The sequence below is a fragment of the Thunnus thynnus genome, chromosome 8, assembly GCF_963924715.1.
Source record: "Thunnus thynnus chromosome 8, fThuThy2.1, whole genome shotgun sequence".
Taxonomy (NCBI): Eukaryota; Metazoa; Chordata; class Actinopteri; order Scombriformes; family Scombridae; genus Thunnus; species Thunnus thynnus.
The window spans coordinates 18,841,590-18,861,232 of NC_089524.1; the positions used below are offsets into that span (position 1 = coordinate 18,841,590).

General features: G+C 41.5%; 1 protein-coding gene across 1 annotated transcript in view; it reads right to left on the minus strand.

The window, feature by feature from the left end:
* Nucleotides 1-19,643, minus strand: part of insrb (insulin receptor b) — an 85,809-nt gene that overhangs the window by 24,592 nt on the left and 41,574 nt on the right. The window contains exons 3-4 of the mRNA XM_067596927.1: nucleotides 2,485-2,693; nucleotides 2,229-2,362 (exon numbers count right to left, since the gene is read on the minus strand). Of these exons, the coding sequence (XP_067453028.1) occupies nucleotides 2,229-2,362; nucleotides 2,485-2,693 (343 nt within the window). The remainder of the gene's footprint in view (nucleotides 1-2,228; nucleotides 2,363-2,484; nucleotides 2,694-19,643) is intronic.

Genomic DNA, 19,643 nt, shown 5'->3' on the forward strand with positions numbered 1-19,643 from the left:
ACTTCGCCATCCTATGAAAAAAAAATTGGCGTACGGGTCTGCTGCTAGCTACAGTATTCAACATACGTAATACCTTTTTATCTCAATGAAATGCATTGAAACAAATGTGTATTTGACACAAAAAGGCAATTTATTATTTTAGCTGGTAAAAAATATGCTCGGTCGGTGGATGTTTTCATCTACCAGTCCCCTTGGCAGGTGAGTCAAAAAGTTAATTTCGGACACTGCCTATTGCCTAAACCTATGCATGTGTTTTGAAAGCATGCAAACAGGGGTGGTTTCAAAACACATACTTGGCCTCAAAACAAATACATGTCCTCCTCATTTAGCAACAGCAACTGACGCTAAATGAGGAAGCCACTGATGTTCCTCTACCCCCCTTCAGTACAAGAGGAACGCTAAATAAGGTCATGCCCTTGCATGTTGCACATGCAGACAAAACTCTGAGCTAAACAGGACCAGGTGAGGTCCAGACAGCTTCTAGAGGTCAAACTTGGCCGACACTTTTATCCAGGGCCATTTACAATAAGATAAGAGGTTCAGTGTACTTAAGGACAAATGTCTCTTACAGGGATTTGGACCTTTGATCTTTCACCTGTGTGACATACTCTTTTAATCACTTTAACCACTAGGCTATACCGCTACTACAGCGAAAAAATCTGGGAGATGCAGACATCCATTCCCTGGAAGTGTACAACACGCTTGTGACCCTAACTGTGTTTAAATACATCAACCAAATCTTCAATATCAATCTATAATACTTATTACTAATTTACTATTATTTTCACATGAAATAATCTCATGTTAACTACTCAACAAGACTAAGTAAACAAGTCCAAGACAGACTGTAAAGTTGAGCTCAGGTTCCTACAGAATAATCCTTTCAAAAGGAAAATAATTGGCTATTGGCTGCGTAAAAGACCCAGTCACATTATTTCACCCCAGTGCACCCTTATGTGCTGCTTCCAAAATAATCAACACTTAAGCATGATTACAAATGTTGCTCAATGCTGATACAGTTTTTTTCCTCGGCAACACAACATCCAGTTTCAATAAATTAAGTATACACATTTAATGTGCATACTAAAACTCTTACAATACTTTTATGAACTGCTGTCAACAGCTATTTGTTTTATGTCAGTTTGGTAATGCTTTGACTTGATGCAGCTGTGTAATCACTGAGAACAGAATGTCATAGAGGCTGTGAAAACACCAGGGACTCATTTATAGCAATTGAGATTAGAGGACTTATTTGCATATGAAATTATGAAGTCTCATATCTATATGGAAACTTTGTATTTGGTTCTGCTTAGTAACTTATTATCATTAGAGTCATTATTAGAGTTATCAACGTTTGTTTGTTCATCTGGTATGTGCTGCTTATTTTGTGTTTCATACAACTACATTGTCATCTGAAAGAGTTGCCCAGTTTTCAGAATCGGAGGGTTGAGAAAATTGAAGCAAATTAAAAGCAGTTTGTATTAAAGTTTTTACAAGAGCAGGTCATGGCTGGCCAATAATCACACAGCATATGCTTTTTTTTCCCCTTAGCAGACAATTAGCTCCCTCTGGCAATATTTGACAGCAGAAATATACAGAATTTTTTAAAAAAATAAGAAAGTATTCTTTCTCATGGGCTTATACACTTACTGGCAAAGCCTCAAAGAGCATTTGTTCTATGAACTGATACTGAGCTTGATACATTTTTTACATAAAAACTGAAAGACTAAAAAGTTGAAAATACAGCGTAACACTAATACTATTAATCATATTGACTGCCTGCACTGCCAGTGCTAAATTAATCATGAACCTGCATGTTTTTAAGAGCTGAAGAGCACTGCTTACAGTTGACAAAGAGGCAAACAAAGAAGCAGGTGATGTTTTGCCCTTTCCTTTGCTTCACTACTACACATCTACATCATTTTCTCCTCAGCAGCCCAGCTGCTTATCTACAGAGGAGAACAGACTTTCCATAGTGGAAAAACAATTCGGCCTTTTTGTTTGATCAACTTCCAAATGCCATCATCTCTTGTGCGCAAATGTTATTGAGTGTGTTGGGTGACAATACACTTGTCTGCTGAAGTCACAGAGGGATGACTTGCTGTGGGTGACAGTTACATCTACGATCATGTAATGATGGCCACCATCAATAACACAGCAATGTTGATGGTGGCACCAGTGGTGTGTGTATGTGTGTGTGTGTGTATGTAAGTGTGAGTCAGACGTACATAGTGGAGTTTATAGTGGTGTATCCAGAAGGACACTCTGGGATACAGGCCCCGTTGTGGATGACGTATTCAGAGCAGCTTGATTCCCGGTCCTGGTTCAACTTCTTAGTCTGCTTACATTGGTTGTGGAGTTCCTGAAATGAGAAGCAAGGATAATGTATATAAAACATGTATGTTTAAGTGTGTGAGTTTACTATACCTGCATTTGTGTTTAAAATGATTCGGGTTAGCCTTAAGAATCCAAGTTTTTACCAACCTGACAGAAGGAGAAACTGATACAGCGCCAGCCCTTGAAGACATAGTATCCAGGAGGACACTTCTCTACACATGTGTTGCCATGCTGAAGGTTCCTGCAGGCCACACAGCTACTAGCGTTGCCTGGCTCCGAGCAGCCACCCAAGCACTGGTCATCGCAGCACTGGCCCTGGAGGCTACACGCGCCATGCTTACAGTTGTCCAAACACACTGCAGAACAGCAAAAGGGGAGAAAAGAGAAAGAAGTGGTTAATATCAGGTTACACACTAGTAAACATCTCTGAATTAAATCATTTTTTTATTTTGGCCCCCACATACATCACATATCAACATGATATATACATAAAGATAGTGTGTTTAACCACTCCTGGTTTAAATGGCATTCAAAGACGAGTGGGAGTGTTTGTGAATCCAAAGTTCACAAACATCATGCAGAAGCAAAGTAAAATAAAAAACAAAACACCAAATATAACAGCACATGGCTAAATGTAGGCAGGAGTATTTCTCTCCGTCTCTGTTGCTCCAACTAGCATTTAACAGCTCAAAAAAAATCAAAACAAGGAGAAGCGGAGAGAGCAAAACCCTGTGGTCAAAATGGCCACCAAGTGGTGGTTTTCTCTGATCTGGGAGAAACGAAGGAACCGCATGCATGTTTGGTGTGTACATACACACACATGACCATGGCTGCATGAACTATGAACAGGTGTTGTGGTTCCGTGTTGCCTTTTTAACGTGTTATTGCTGGGGGTACTCAAAGAGAAAATGGAAATGGTATACTGCCATCAGCAGGAATACATTTGACCCTCACAGAAAGGACAAACCAATGTCAAAGAACACAGTACATAAACATTAAGATCTGTGATTGTTGGATGTTAGATTGCTGACTTCAGTATTTAATTCACCAACTTTATTTCCTATTGTAAAACCCAACCCAACCACCACACCAATGTATAAACACTTGGCAAAGCCCATGTGAATTAACAAAACATGAACATATGTAGCTAAAGGGTTAGATCATTCTGTGTCAACAAGTTGAATGTAACTCACAATTGCATGACTTCACCTCTGTATTCTGTGGTTATATGTTATACTGAAATATCGCTGTTGACCCAAGAGGTTGGCTGAACATGAAAACTTAATTTGCACAAAAGCAAACGATTAGAGAAACAGTAATTAGCATTCAAGAACACAATTAGACAAGTTCTAGCTGTAATTTGCATGTAAACATGCAATTGGACAACCACTGGTTACCCACCTAGCATCCATGAGAGAGTGAGTGACCACAATTTATTCCCAACACTGGTAGTCTGCAGTGCCATGGAAACAACCTTAATTGCTAATGGGTTGAACATTATATGTCATTGGCTCATGTCAGGTTTCATTTGACCTATTGGGAAACAACATTTGATCAAAGAGCCCGAGTGTCCTTGTGATTGGATTAGCCATCAGGTTTGACCTGTGCCCTGTAATGATCTAATAAACTAGCTGTTATTGCCTTGTCTGTGGGCCAGCAGAGACTCATTACATCTCACCTTATACCAGGCACTGACCTTTTTACCAACTGCGCATACTGACTGGGTGCAAACAAGATAGGGATCCATTGTGAATCAAGGGTTGGGAAGTATTTACTGAGGCTGCATTTTATTCTACAATCCACTGTAGCAAAGATGTCCAGTCTCAAATATCAAAACCAACACCATAAGTTTCTTCCTCTGAATAGACTCTTGATTTTCAGTTAAGTGCAGCACCAATCAGTACATGTGCTAAAAATACTCCAAAAATCAATCAGTGTTTCTAACATCTAATCCTTTCATTTAATTTGGAATCCAGAGGAGAAAACAGCAACATACACAGGGCACATATCTGAACCCTGACTGGGTTTCCTGTGCATGACCCTGTGTGTTAATCACTGTCTCTCACTGTGTCTCTCACTGTACTGTCAGCTTTAATATCACGTGCTAACTGAACTAAAGAGTGTCAGGCCAAGAAGCAGATCTAGGTCAAATAACAAGCTACAAACATTTCCAAGACTATTTTGCCCTGCTTTGGGTCCCTTTGTGGTGAAAATTCATAGCATCAAGAAAATTAAGAGTCTACATTTCTGATTGTTTTTTTACTCCTATGATATTTGAGTTAAACCTAATACAGCTAACCTCAGGAAGATGAATCATGGTAACTGTTCCCTAACAGTATTCTGACAAGTAATTGAAAAAATATTGTTTGGGAGTGTGTCACACTGTTAATTAGCCGAAAAGTGCAATGAGGGCACTGCATGCCAGCCTTCATGGGATGCCACCTCTATGAGGATATCACATGAGCACTCACTGCCAAGGATACAGCTAAGAACCCCCCTCCCCACTCCCTCCCTCCTGCACAGGAGGGCTGCCCATTGTGCTGCCTGAGTAAAAGCAGAGGACAGACAGGGTTGTGGCAGGGGGAGAACATGGCTGGGATAATGAGGTTAAAGGAAAGAACAATGACAAAAGGGACAGGGTCAAAACCGCAGAGAGGGAAAATGACTAATATAGAAAAAACATCATCTTTGACTTTCTGCAGTAGTTCATGCAGAGGTCGCTCCACTACGTTTTCTTTACTGTGATGTAGTAAACCCACCACTGCACAATCTTCTCTGACCCACAGAGAAAAATGCATAGCTTTCTTCCAGCCCTCCCCTCTCTTGTCTGTCTGCTGTGTGTGTACATACTGTGACCACGGCATCACATAACAGAGCAGAGAGAGAGCTCTCCAATCCAGCTCCAGCTCAGGATCCATGCCGGAGTGCCGCTCTAGCCCTAGATCCACCCTCAGCTTCAGCCAATGTGTTTGCTGGCTGGGGGAGGCAGCCATTCAATGGCCTCTTCCATGTCGGGGAGGAGAGACGCCCAGGGTTAACCCTGGCCTTGCTGGGGCAGACAGGGGGCAGACGCAGCCAAGGAGCAAGCATGCCAGGGAAGACGAATCTACTGCTGCTGCTTTGGGTGAATTAGAACGAGCTTAAGACTGAAGCAAGGCCAAAACAGAGATGAGTGGAGTTACTAAATCAGCTTTACATCAAATCCATTCAATACAGGGTCATGAAAAACAGTTGTTTACATCCCCTGTTATATTAATAGAAATGTGTGATAAATAAGTGAACTACCTTGCTGTTTTTTTTAAAATCACTCATGGTTATTTTTTTATTCTCCTGAGGGATATTTCCCCTTTTCCTTTTCTACTTCAATCTGATTTCAGCACAGCGGTCTCAGCAGGGAGTACTACAGTAGCATAACACCACTACTGCAGCAGCATTATTCCCCATTCTGCTCACGCTAGTGCTGGGCTACACAAGCTAGCTGCTATGCCAAACATGCTCCAGTCAGCTCACTCATTCATTCATCCCCTCCTCCTACTCCACTGTCCTCTTCTCTATCCCTCCTCTCCGCCACAGCCTCACCCAGCCTTGCACCACTATCTATCTCTCTATCTGCCTGCCTGCCTGCCTTTCTAGGCCACTCGGCCCCTCCCACTTTCATTCATACAACGCCTTGTTTTGTTTTCATGCTGGGTGGATGGGGGGTGGGGGGGAGGGAAGGACGCATGGATGGAGGGATGATTTCACTCATGCTTCAACAACAAGAGGAGGAGGAGGAGGCGGTAGCATCCTGGAGAGCTTATCTCTCATTAAGCTAAACACGCACATGCATGTAAAGCTCACTGTGTCATTCAATAATTTGCTTGCTGCTTCCTTGTGTACACACACACACACACACGCACACACATATATACACAGTTCCAGTAAGGGTTTTAAATGCAAAGCCTGATCAAAGGTGTGTTGTGTTTACCTTTCATTTGGCCATGGCAGTAAAGAGCCCTGGCTGCTCAGTCCCCAGGGAAGGAACATGGGAGAAGCTGTGCAGCCAATAGCGTGCAGCCACACACGGCAACACTTCCTGCTCTTAACACATAAAACTTCCCCTTTAATTGGCAGTGTTGTCTACAGGCGAAGTGCTGGGAACAATAACAAACACGTTTTTACCCCAGAGCCATTTACTCAGGAGAGCACATGCACGCACACACTCATCCACCCTCTTACAGACACACACACAGCTGCTGGATTCACGTTTACTATATTTGGCCACAGTGGGAGTCCTAAGCTTCAAAAGCTTTGCTATAAATGCTTCGAGTGATCTGATGTAAGACATTCGCCCGGAGAGAGTAGAGGAGAGAGACGAGTGAGGGGGGGAGGGGGGGGGAGGGGAGAGAATGTAAACAAAAACATACTGATTGCTGGGAGGGAGAGAGGGATACTGTCATAAGAAGCGTCGATATACATGCAAGTAAGTGTGCACAAGGCCACACACAAACCGAGGCAAAGGTCTGTTTGAGTTCACAATGATGGGCAGTAGAAGAGTAACAGAGGAGGGAGAGGAGAGGGGGAATAAGGTGAGCTGAAGAGTCAGAGAGGGAGAATGTTAACAGATTTCTGATCAAGTTTTTCTAGATGTTTATGTAGTTAGTTCAGTTGAAATCGAGCCAATACTCTTCACAAGAGGTCAAAATATATGTTGGCAGGATTAACCTCTAATCTGGTTTGCTGTCCCCTGGCTTCAAAAATGTCTAGTGCAAAACAGCGGAACCTCTTTATCATAAGCTCTCCCCCCTCTCCCACTCCATAACTTGAGTAGTGGCCAAAGTCACAACTGTAGGTCATGTGTGATATCCTTGGCCCAAAAATGAATGACAAAAAAAAAGTCTGTAAAACTATGAAGAGAATTTCCTGAGCATCAATCACATTTGGAAGTCTTTGGAAGTCACAATTTCACAACCATTAGCCAAATATCTGTATCTAAAATCCAAAATTCCAGTCATTTGTTAAGGTGAACAACTGGCCAGACAGAACCACAGAGAGGCATTAATGCACATACGCTATGGGCACCCATGGTAAGAAGTAGGAGAAATGGTTTCAGTGTATGTGTTGGATGAGCAGTTTTCATTGGAATAAATGGGCTGCCATGATTAAATTCATCTTCCATAGTTTAATATATCCATTCATTCTCTTTTATTCTGAACCAGTAGCATCATTTACTCTATTGAGCATTTCATATCTAGACAACAGTGATTGGGGAAACAAGGAAAGTCGTATAAAACTAGTATAACTTGTATAAGTGATTTAATACATGTTCAGACAGCATAATTAGCTGAGACAGCTTACTGATGAGTCCAGTTACTTTTATTTGTAGAAAAATTATCCTCAATGGTAAAGCAAAGTCATTATCTCACACTATGGTTTGTCACCGAGTCTCTGGGGGTTACTATTTTATATTATCTACTACATCTGAAAGGGAAGTAAACACTTTGGTCAGTATAAATACAGTGCAAGCTGATAGTGGTTGGACAGTATGATTATGACTACAAATGATAGAGTGTATTTGGAATTAAAATATTTCTTATGCTTTTTCTTGCAAATCTAAATATGTACAGACTTTACTCGGCCTGCATTAAAGGATGAAAAGAGAAGTAAACAGTCATACCCCTCCTTTTCCTCTGTAACAGCCACTCCCTCTCAGGGTTATTGACACTCAGATAAAGAGCAGCTATTATGCAAGCGACTTTCCAAACACAGTAACCTGAGAGGTGTAAGTATGTGTACATGAGTTTCTGTGTATTTTCAATGTGTTCAAAGGAGTAAAGCCCAAGAAAACGTGTACCTGCAAATATCAAGATATTTCATTGTAATTACAAAGGGAGGCCGACGGACAAACTTCCTAAAGCCAACAGATCCTAAACATCACCGTTAGTGCAAACACAGGCGACACGTATGAGCCCTGCAGGTATGTGTAGAGGCAAATTCTTCAAATTTGAACAATCCTTGTCAAAAACTCTTTGTTGGATACTGTATGTGAAATGGGACATTAATTGATATCGGCCGCAACAATCCAGCATCAGTTTCCTGGGAACAAGATTGCGTCATGATAAAAACAACATAGACAATAGTTCTTAGGAATTGTTGCCAAACAGTGTTTCCTCAGAAGTGGTCCTGCATATGACAGCTAATAAGTAAACACAGAGTTAATGTGTCAAGAATAACAAACTGAAAGTGGAGTATTTCAGCAATCACCACATCTCCTCCCTTTCTATCAGCTCTATATAATCACGTTGATCTGTCACCAAGACAATGACCACCATGACGATCTGCGCTGTCTCTTTACGGAGTGCGTACATTAATCCAAAACGGCAAATGTTTGGACAAGACATTTATGCATGTCCACAAGGTCTCGGGCAGACCAGATCTTGTGCGGGAACTCATCTCTGAACAACACACACACTCTCTCATCACTCAGTAACAATACTGGGTGGTTTACCATGCCAAGACGTTTACTGCTCTGTTTATGTCACTAGGTCACGATGGCTTTATCGATCACATTGTATACTGCAGGTGGTAAGACACAGACAACAGTCAGTGACAAACAGTATGTGTCAATAACAATATGAAAACAATTTGTTTGTTTTTGCCATGCTGTAGTCCAGATGGATGTTGACAGTCAGTTTAGACAATCACAAAAATCTTGTAAGTACATTTTACACACGTGTGCCCCTAGTCAGGCTCTTCCGCCGAATGACTGTTTACCCTATATGGACTATATGGATATAAATACGGGGCAAACAATAATTAAAGCGTCAATTTCACAAGAACCTCCTGTACCAAGTATAAATTCTTATATAAAAGTAAGTGACATTCAGAGAAGGAAAAAGCAGAGCACACTGGCAAGAGATTTTCCATTGTTTCCGTGTGTGTGTGTGTGTGTGTGTGTGTGTGTATGTATGTCCTATTGGCTAAATGACCCAGACTATATTGGGTTACTGATGGTTGGAATTGGCTGAAAGAGAACAGGGCTTGTCTCTCACACACACACACACAAACACACACAGTTCATGCAGCGGTCTCTTTTCCTTTTTAGTGTTTGTTTCACTCCAAAGCTAACAAACCTCCATCCACACACTCATATATATATATACATATACACAACTCTGTAAAACGGTCATTGTGGTGAAAATGCTAACAAAGAGGTGACAACAAAAATCATATTTAAATTTGATTATTGGGAAATACCAGCTAATTTAGCAGATTTTTGTTTTATCTCACAAGTTTTGTGTGTTAACATTTACATTATAATTTATCAAGATTTTGGAGCTCAGTTTTCATTCTCTCTCTGTCACACATATGCGCACAATCACACCCCTTTCACATATCTGGATACCTGCCTCAACACGCGAAGTTGTTCATTTACATCAACAGCAGCATTAAGGAAGGAAGGAAAGCCAGTTCATATTAGTGACAAGACTCACATACACAGTCTTCAATTAAATCTAAGAACACCTTCTCAGTCTTTAAAATAACAATACTTAATTACTTTCTAATACCAAAGTGCCACAACATGGTAGCAGTGCTCTACAAGTACCTGGGTGGCTGCTCTATGCAAAACCTGTTAATAAACCTGCAGTGTCTTAATCTGTCTATGGCTGAATGAGCACACATGATCTTTATCACCATTGCACAGTTTCCAAGTACAATCACATTCTACTATAGCGGCTGCAATTGGCCACTAAAAAGCTTGACTTCATTTAGAGGTTTCTTGCTTTGCTCGAGGACAATTCAACAGTAGTTGCTGAGGGAGCGTAGACCATTTTTTGAGGAGTCAAACTCTTTCCACTGTCACATGATTCAAACCAGCAACATTCTTATCACAAGAAGCCTTCTCTGATCTCTAACCTGCTGCCGCCCTGCCCAATCAAATCTGTCCATACACAACCCAAAAAAACACTTAGACGCAAGGTCTTTATCAACAACTGCTCTAGCGATAAAAACTAAGTAAGTCTCAATCTAGGGTCAACAGACAAGCATGAAATGGTACACATTCATGAACACACATGTAGACAAACAAAATGAAAGGGTGAATCTGGCCTAATGAGCATGGTTTTTTCTCCCTGCTTTGTCTGTCTGTTCATTGATTTCCTTGTCTGTGTCTTCCTGTGTGCTGGCCAGCCCTGCTGGCCCATCTTGTTACCATGGAGATGAGTCCAGACATAGACTGTCTGCAGTAATTAGCTGCATGCTCCCAACAGGCATTTTCTTAGATTCCCCTCTAGTCATCATTTGTGTCTTGTCTTTTAATCGTAAAGCCACTCTTTCTCTCTCTCTCTACCTCTCTGTGCCTTTAAAACTATGCAATCTCCTTTCCCTCAGTTGTATCCTCCTTTCTCCTCTTGACCCTCCTCTGCACGTTTCCCTTCTCCCCCCTGTCCCGCCCAGCCATGGTGTCTAGCCCCAGGTGACAAATCTGCTCCCCCAGAAAGCCACAGCCACTAGATCTCATTACAGACGCTCAGGATGGAGGTACAATCAATACGTCCTACTGATGGCCCTGCTCGCCACTCCCTTACTCTTCTCTTCTCCTCAAACACATCCGTCGTTCCTACCCTTCCTTCTCCTCCTTCCTAGCCACCCATCCTCATCCGTCCTTCTGTTACATCCCTCCGTTCACTGCCACATTTGTGCTCTCCTCCTTCCTGACCCCCTTATCCTTCTCCTCCTCCTCCATACCACATCCTTAATTTTGTCACTCTGCCACCAGCTCTAGCATTTGCTGCCCGCTGCACTTTTTCTGACATCTTGACGCAAACATGAAATACACACAAACAGAGTAAGGCACGTAAGGACAACACACATTTACACAGACACTGCTGCAGTCAACGCAAATTCTCTCATACACATAAACACATACATAGAAAGCCCAAAATAGACATAACTGAGATCAACATATAGTCTCTCTCATACACACACACACACACACACACACACACACACACACAGATACACAAAGACACACAGAGAGAGAGAGACAGAGAGAGAGAGAGAGAGGTCCAGCAGGTTTTGCTGAATGGACAGTTTGGTGACAGTGGGAAGGTGATGGAGAGAGGCAGCGGGTGAACATCCATCTAGAGAGCAAGACGCCTGCATCACCAGCCTCATGATTTTCCTTCATATCAGTAACACCGAGAATCACTCATATACACACACACACAAACACACACACACACATCACAGCAGAAGAGGCAGACGTCTTTTCCATAACAAAACACCCTTTTGCCAGTCAACAAAAGCCCAGTATCATCTCTAGACTGCTGTCAAGTCCAGTGGTCAATTGTTCAATGTCCCTGTGACTCATTAATGAACCTGTGGCATCCATTGAGAGAGACATGCCTCAAACAATGCGGGCTAGATTGGGAGACAATCAGTGTCAACAGTTCAAGTTTCGTTCCAGTCTGACTCAAATGACATTTGATGGGGAATCGCAATTGACCCTGCCGCTGGATGGACGGTTACGTCAGTTCGCTCGCATTTTGATTGACAATCACCTTCTGTGTCCGTCTTTTCAAGTCTTATTTAACCGCCGATCCATCCAGACTTTTCTCCTGCACTGGCACAGCAGCCGGCCAAAGTGAAATGAACTGAGGCAAAAAAGGTCTGGCTCCTCTAAACTGTCCTGCAGTTCCAACCTCTACCATGTCACAGAGGAAATTAAATGCCCCGAATAAATTAAATGACACTAAACACTATTTTCTATGTCTGCAGCTTTTCACTTGTACACACAAAATACACACACGGCCACAAAGAGCTGCAGACAGTGATTTGACATCTTTAACTAAGTGCGGTTTTATGGATTGTAGTTGTGCTTAGATAAATACGCTGCTTCATCTGGGTAATTTAATCAGTGGCGCTGAGTGGCAGCCCAGTCATGACTAAGGTGTTTTTAAGCCTTCCCTTTCTGCCTCAATGACCCATTATCTCCTCATATTAGCCACAGACAGAGAGGGAGAGAAAGGCAAAGAGAGAAATCAAACTGCTCTCTCTCGCTCGCTCTCTCTCTCTCTCTCGCTGTGTCCTCAGTTGACACAGAGAAAATGTTTATCAAAGGGCTGATTGTCACAGATACCGTCTCTTTCTATTCTCCTCTTCCCTAACTCCATCCTTCTCTCTTTCTTCTCTTCCTACCTCTACCTCTGACTCTCTCCTTCTTTCCTGTCCTCCTTGTGTTTCAGGGGCTTTGAGTTCAGTCAGCCTTCATGACCGGGACAAGTATTTGGCGTTGTCGGGGATGCCGCGCATTTTCAAACAAGCTCTAAACCCCGAAACATCTAATCAGTTCTAACTTGGGTTACTACCTGAAAAGACAAGAACCAGACTTTCTTGGAATTAGAGCTGAAAAAAACAAACTCAAACTCGATTAGTCAACTGACATATAATTCATCGGCAATCATTTTGATATTCAATCAATTTTTCCAACCATTTTTCATGCAAAAAAGCTCAACATTTGCTGGTTCCATCATCTCAAATGTGAATATCTGCTTCCATTCTTTGTCACATATAAAGTGCATTTTTTCACTATTTTCTTACTTTTTTATAAATCAATTGATCAATTGATATTATAATCCGCGGATTCATCGATAATGAACATAATGAAGCCCTACTTAGTGTGTCTTGGCTCAAAGACAATGAAAGATTATTTTAGGATTTTTGGAATTTTTATTGGATTACGTATGTGTAAACAAAACTGCCTGCTAACAATACAGATGCACAGGGACAGATAAAGATGCATCAACAAGCATACGGGCAGATGTGAAGACAAACCCACATGCACAGATAGAAGAAATCAACCTTACACAGGTAAACAAACACAGAGTCTCTCATATACACTTAACCCTCTTATCCTCAAAACACACTCACACACACACACACACACACACACACACACACACACACACACACACACACACACACACACACAGAGGCTCTATGCTCGTCTTTCTGCAGGCTGGCCAGCTGCACTGAGCAGCAGGCACAGTGTGGGGGCCAGGGTGGGATGGCTGCAGTGCAGATGCTAGCTGCCCTATTTCATATTCACAGCATAGCGCTAAGCAGGACTACGGTACACAGACAGGCACACAAACACACATATGCACACATGCACTCATTCACACAGAGCAGAGCAGCTGATGGTGAGATAAAAAAAAAAACATTACCTAACATTACAATTTTGTTGCAGATGTCTATTCTGAAGTCTCAGAGCGGATGAGAAAGCCTCCAAATGTTGATTACAAAAGAGATCAAACACATTTTCTCATGAGAAAAAGACAGGTGCCAAAACAATAGCGAATATTGCAGACAACACAAATATATCTGATTTGAAGCAACCACATTAGTTTTGTTCTGTGCCAAGGAGTTAAGAAAACATGGCTTTTCATAAAGTGGCCAGATGTCACTTTAAGTGCTCTCACTGCTCTTTGTATCAGACAAATCTGAGCACTCCCATCCCGCCTGTCTCCTCCTTCCATTCACATCCCATAAGGCCTCAAGAAGGCTATTTATTCCGAGAGGAAGGAGGGAAACTCTCCATCATTACTAGGAGAAACAGGCTTGTCAGAAGGGGTCACGCACACACATTCCCTAATCTTATGTCCAAAACACACCGAAAACAGAGTACGTAGGTCACGTGTTGCAGACACGTGAAGTTGTATTATCATTCTTTTGTTCTAAGACAAGCGGCCCTCCCTTCCTGCCCCTTGACCCCTGACCCCAAGACACTACAGTTGCCAGCTCTAAATCAAATTGTATTCATCAATTACTCTTACCTGTTTGAATTATCGACACATGTGGATCATTTTAAACATTTTAAACATGAGTATTGCTGGATTAACTTTTCTGTGACTGACACGCCTTTCTGAAACAACTTTATCCTTCACTTCAAAGCAAACATATCTGCTACTTGAAAGAATAAACGAGCCAGCCAAACATTTGTATCACTATTTAATGGAAATCTGGTGGAAACAATTTGCATGTTACTAGGCTAAATATAAACATCCACAATGTCTTTGTGAGTTGAAAAACTACTCAGACATTGACAAAAATAGTTGCATTGTCTGACTAACACATTGGCACAGGTTTCAATGGTCAGTGGTCCTGAAATGTACTTGGATTATAAAACCTAAAACATGGTGGTGGTCATAATATATGCCCACAAAAATAGAAACTATTTAACTGTGGTTATCAATTCAGAGTCATCCCTCACAACCTCACTTCGAGTTGTCAGAGCCTCAGTTTGACCTCGCTGAGAACCATCTTTCCGTCAGCAGAGTGAGCGGCCAAGGAAAACAGCCGAGAAAGACTGGCCAGGGGTCTCCTGGGCCGGTGTGCAGGGACTGATTATGGAGAGTGTTAGTCATAAGCAAAACAGTGTAAACTCAGATTCAGGTTCAAATGCGTCAAAGGAATTTTGGGAAAAATTGGGCGATCTGCGGGATCAGCACAGTCCCTCGCTTCTGTTCGCTCTACTTTTGGTCATCCGTCTATCTGATCACATCCTCTGTTACCTCTGTCCTGGATTGGAAATGTTGTGTGAGGTCGGTGGGAAGGACGAGGACTGGAACCGACACTGGTGGTTTTAAGGAGAATGGGTTTAGAATTCTTTGGATTATGTCTGAAATACCATCCTATTCTGTGTTTATTTGTGAATAACAGTCCTTAAAACCAAGATATATCTAGGATTCTTGAGCAGAATAAGATTGCAATGTCTGGCACTCTGTGGTACGGATAGCTCAGGAGCTGTGGACCAAAGAAGCAGACGGGCACGAAAGTTTCCAAGTTGACTCCTTTTAGGATCAAATTTTAATCCAAACCCACATGACAAGCGCTGACATGATTCAATCAATCATCCCAACACCTCACGTCAGCAGCAGAAGTTATTTCTGGCAATAAGGTGTGTGATCCGGCACCAAAAAATACTTTAAAAAGAATGGCTACTATAATGATAAATCACAGCTGAATAGGAAGTGAAAAAATATCCCCGTATTAAAGCTCAGAAACATCACTTCACTGTCTAGACTACGCAGAAATGGTATGTATACTGTACAGTTTACAGGGTCATCTCTGCTCTTTATCTGACAGGATTGTCTGCTAGTTAGGACACATTAATAGAACATATGCACTCTGAAGTGCAGAAGTGATCTAAAGACAATGTGCAGCTCAAAAATGTCTGCCTCTGACAAACCAGGCAGCGATGCACATGGTGTACACACCATTTCCAAGAACTCAGATACACAAACCACATAATCTTGTGTATCTTCCCCCAGGACATAATAACATGGTGCCGGCAGATTTACTGAACGGTGACCCATAACAAAGAGTTGTACTTAAGGCCACCAGTGTCTTTGGATGTTTTGCTATAACTGACTTGATCCTTTAGCCTAATGTGTAATGTCCAAATTCATGAATAAAAATTTAAAAATAACCAAATATCCTGATGTTTGATGCCAACTTACACCGTTTATGTCTCTGGCAGCAGGCACTACAATGGATAAGGTGCCTTTTTTTTTTTTTTTTACATTCATACGCTACTACGGCTGCAGCTCAGGCATAATGTGGCCATTCGAGGCAGAGAGTAGGGAGGAGCTGGGTCCTCAGCCAGCGTCAGCTACATGCCAGACTCAGGCACATGGCGTCCCTTTAGGGGCCTGACTGAAAAACAAACCCCGGCTGAAGGATTTACACAGCGGGGTGACTGCTGGAGGAGAAGGGTCCAGCCACAAAGGACAACCCGTTTGTATCGTGTGTATGCATGTATGCACATACATAATACATGTACACAAGGGTATAGGACAAAAGAATAAGGAACACAACACATACATTAGGAAGGGGAAAAGGGTGTCAGGGGACTGAAGAGGCCCTACTTATCCTTTGGGGCGCAGGTGTTGTCAACAGAGCCCCTCTAGCAGGCAGTCTGGGTGAGTGGGTGGGTGGTACACAAAGAAAAAAAAAAAGCCTTTCATTGAAACACAGCAGCCAGAGGTAAACAGGAAGAAAGACAAACTGACAGACACTACCTGTGCCTCGTGGCAAGCTTTAACTCTGCTGGTCCTAATAAAAACGGGGATAAATGACAAAGAGGGTTTGAACAAAATAAAATATTCTTCAAATTCAACACTGCAATTTTAAATATCTTGATTTTCTGTCTCTAATACTGGCCGGGGTGCTCTTGAATAAGAATTATCTTCTTACTACCCTAGCTCACCAGAACTACATACATATTCACATCAGCAAAATAACCCAGGAAAAACCTGTTTACTGCTTGTGTGAGGGGATCGATACAGAATACCTGACTCGCCACCCTGCTCACAAACACATTTTATGTAACCCCAAAGGTACTGTAAGCTAAATCCTCTGCTTTAGTGTACACTGGCCAGTTTTTTTTATCCAGAAATTCCTTAACTGGAAAATTAGTGCGTTTGCTCCTCTCTTGACTTGTTAAAAGCTAAGGGGTTTTATACTAAAATACCGATTGATTTAATTCTACAAGCCCCATAGAGTCAATGCCGCCAGCAAGTAGTTGCCTCAAGCTCTAAGCAGCTCACAGAAAGAAATCTGCTTGATAAGACTTTTACTGTTGTTAGGACACATCATAGGCACATACATTTCACTCCCCTCAGTAGAAAAAGATGCTTGAGCATCACTACAGAAAGTCAAAAGAATATATCTGATCAATAAGCGCTCAATGCACTATATGAGCTTGTGTTTTTAACTATTAAAACTGTATATTTGTTGTGATGTGGTTGAATGACGGTTGTCTCATCTGGGTTATGATGTTGACACTTCAAAAATCATACATAGATTTAACTTAAGCAATTATACAATACTAAACTGAACTGACTGATCCTTTGAATGACTCTTTACACCAGTGTTTACATCATTGACCTTGCAGAACATAGCGTACGTGAAAACGACGACTTGTTCTTAATATGCTTGCACAGTTTTAACAGCACATGTTCAGTATGTGTAACATCACACACATTTAAGTCATTAACCCGAGATAGACAAACACAAAGTCGCCCAGAGCTGATTTACACACATCCCAGCAAACAATGAAAGACAGAGCAGGAATTTTATCTCGGATGCTGCCAAAGCAAACCAAATGAAAGCAGCTCAGAAAAAAAAGGATGCTGCCTCCAGCTCAGCTGGCTACTGCATGGTATTACATTATTCTTCTAAGAAATCTTGCTGTTGTGCAGATCTGTGTGTGTGAGCAAATAGAGGAAAAAATATCCATCATAACTTCCCAGAATCCAAGGTGACGTCTTTAAATGTCTTGCTTTGTTCAAACAAAAAAGTTTCAGTTTACAATAACATATAATGAAGTAAAGCAGCAGAGTTTCTCATTTGAGAGCATGTTTGACATTTTTCCACTAATTTTACTTGAAAAATAACAATCGATTAATCAACTAATTGCTTCCTCTCTGTTTTTACTTATTGAAATCACTAAATAACAAACAAGTAAAAATAAACTGCTCACTCGGGTTTTGAGTGTGCAGCAAACCCAAGTTTCTGTGGCCAGCTTCTAAATATGACACTTGCTTCAACACCACAACACCGCTGTATAACAGATGTGATTCTCCGCCACAGAACATTGGACCAGCAGAGGTAAACAGCTGTGTGTGTGTGTGTGTGTGTGTCTGTCTTTGTAATAAGATTTGAAAAAGTCGAATGAGGGCTAAATTAAATCAGTGCAGAAGGGAGAGTCTGGGTGGTCAGGGGAAGAGCGGTTAACAGGAGACAGTAAATAGGTATTGGTGATGGATGCCGTCAGCGGCCATGGCTGGCTGCTGGAATAAGGAAGCGTTCACTGAGGGACTTGTGGACAGTTGTGCAAACTACTACTTTGTTGTAATTAGGTCACTTTCACATCACATCAATGACTTTACTCTATCTGGTCTTGGACATGAATAAAACAGAGTATTGCCATGAGCTGGGACTACTTCAATGAATAGCTAAGGATGCAAAATTTTATTAATTGTCGGCTACAATAAACATCACAAATACCGACATGGAGGTAACTGATGTCCAGGGGATGCACAAATAATGTTGTACCAACTTTATCTATGGTTACTCTTGATGAATCAAATTTTAAACAGTGATTAATTGTTAATTAATTGCTCATCTGAGTTATGAGTGCGCAGCTTCTCCACCTTTTTAAATTAATTACTCATTACCATCCCTAACTGTAACCTTTACTTTTATTCTATTAAATTTAGTTTATGACATCAGCCATAAAAGTTATAATTAATGCAGCAATTAAATATAATTAAAACGTCATAAAGTAAAATGTCAGATTTAAGCAAACATCTTCTCTCGTGTGACAACCACAGCCAGCAACTGCAGTGCAAGATCTGGCAAACTTAGCCAATAAGCAACCGGTGTAATACGGTCAGCCAATCAACTACCACAGGAGAAGAGTGCCATGCATCACCACAGCTATTTTTCTGTGGTCCAGAAAAGCGCTATTGGTATATTTATCTCTGTCAGTGGTACACATGAGACAAAGAGACAGGATCATCTGTCTCAATCTACACATACTGTCCACAGTATGGAGTTATGTAGCGCCAGACAGTCCCTCCTACATACATACGTTCCGTCAGAGAGAACTGGGAGTTTGTCATCCAAGCCGTTCCCTGCATCCATCCCTCCCCTCCGTCACTGCTATCCAATCCTCAGAGGGGGTCACACATACAGAGATAACCATGAATGGCCACATAGACACGAAGCTGGGCACCGGCTTTGAACTGTATTAGGAAAACTATTAAGGAGAGGCTGACAACTGAACAAATGTGCACGCTCTGACTCAAAAATCCACTGTTAGACACACTGAAACATTAAATTATTTACTGACTTGTCTACTGATCCATTTACTCACATGTTACTCCCTTCATTCAACACTATATTCAGCAGTATGGTTGTTTAGGCCATTCTCTCTACACAAATCTGGGTGGAAAACATATTGGAAACAATTTTCAATATAATGCAGTTCCATTCAGTATCACACAAACTACAGCCTCTGAAAAGACCAGAGTTCAATCAACAAAAATGAAACATAGTAAGCTTCTTAAGGGTAGGAGTTTTGGCAGGACAGTTGTAATAGATTGTGTTAGATTCAGCTGGACCTACACAATAAACTGTTAAGTCTGTGTATTTTGCATCATCTAGATGTTATATGTTTAGGGTTTTTTTTCCTTCTCTTTCATCCTTTTCCATTTTTTTTTGATTAGAACTAAAGATAGACTAAAATTGCCCTGAAT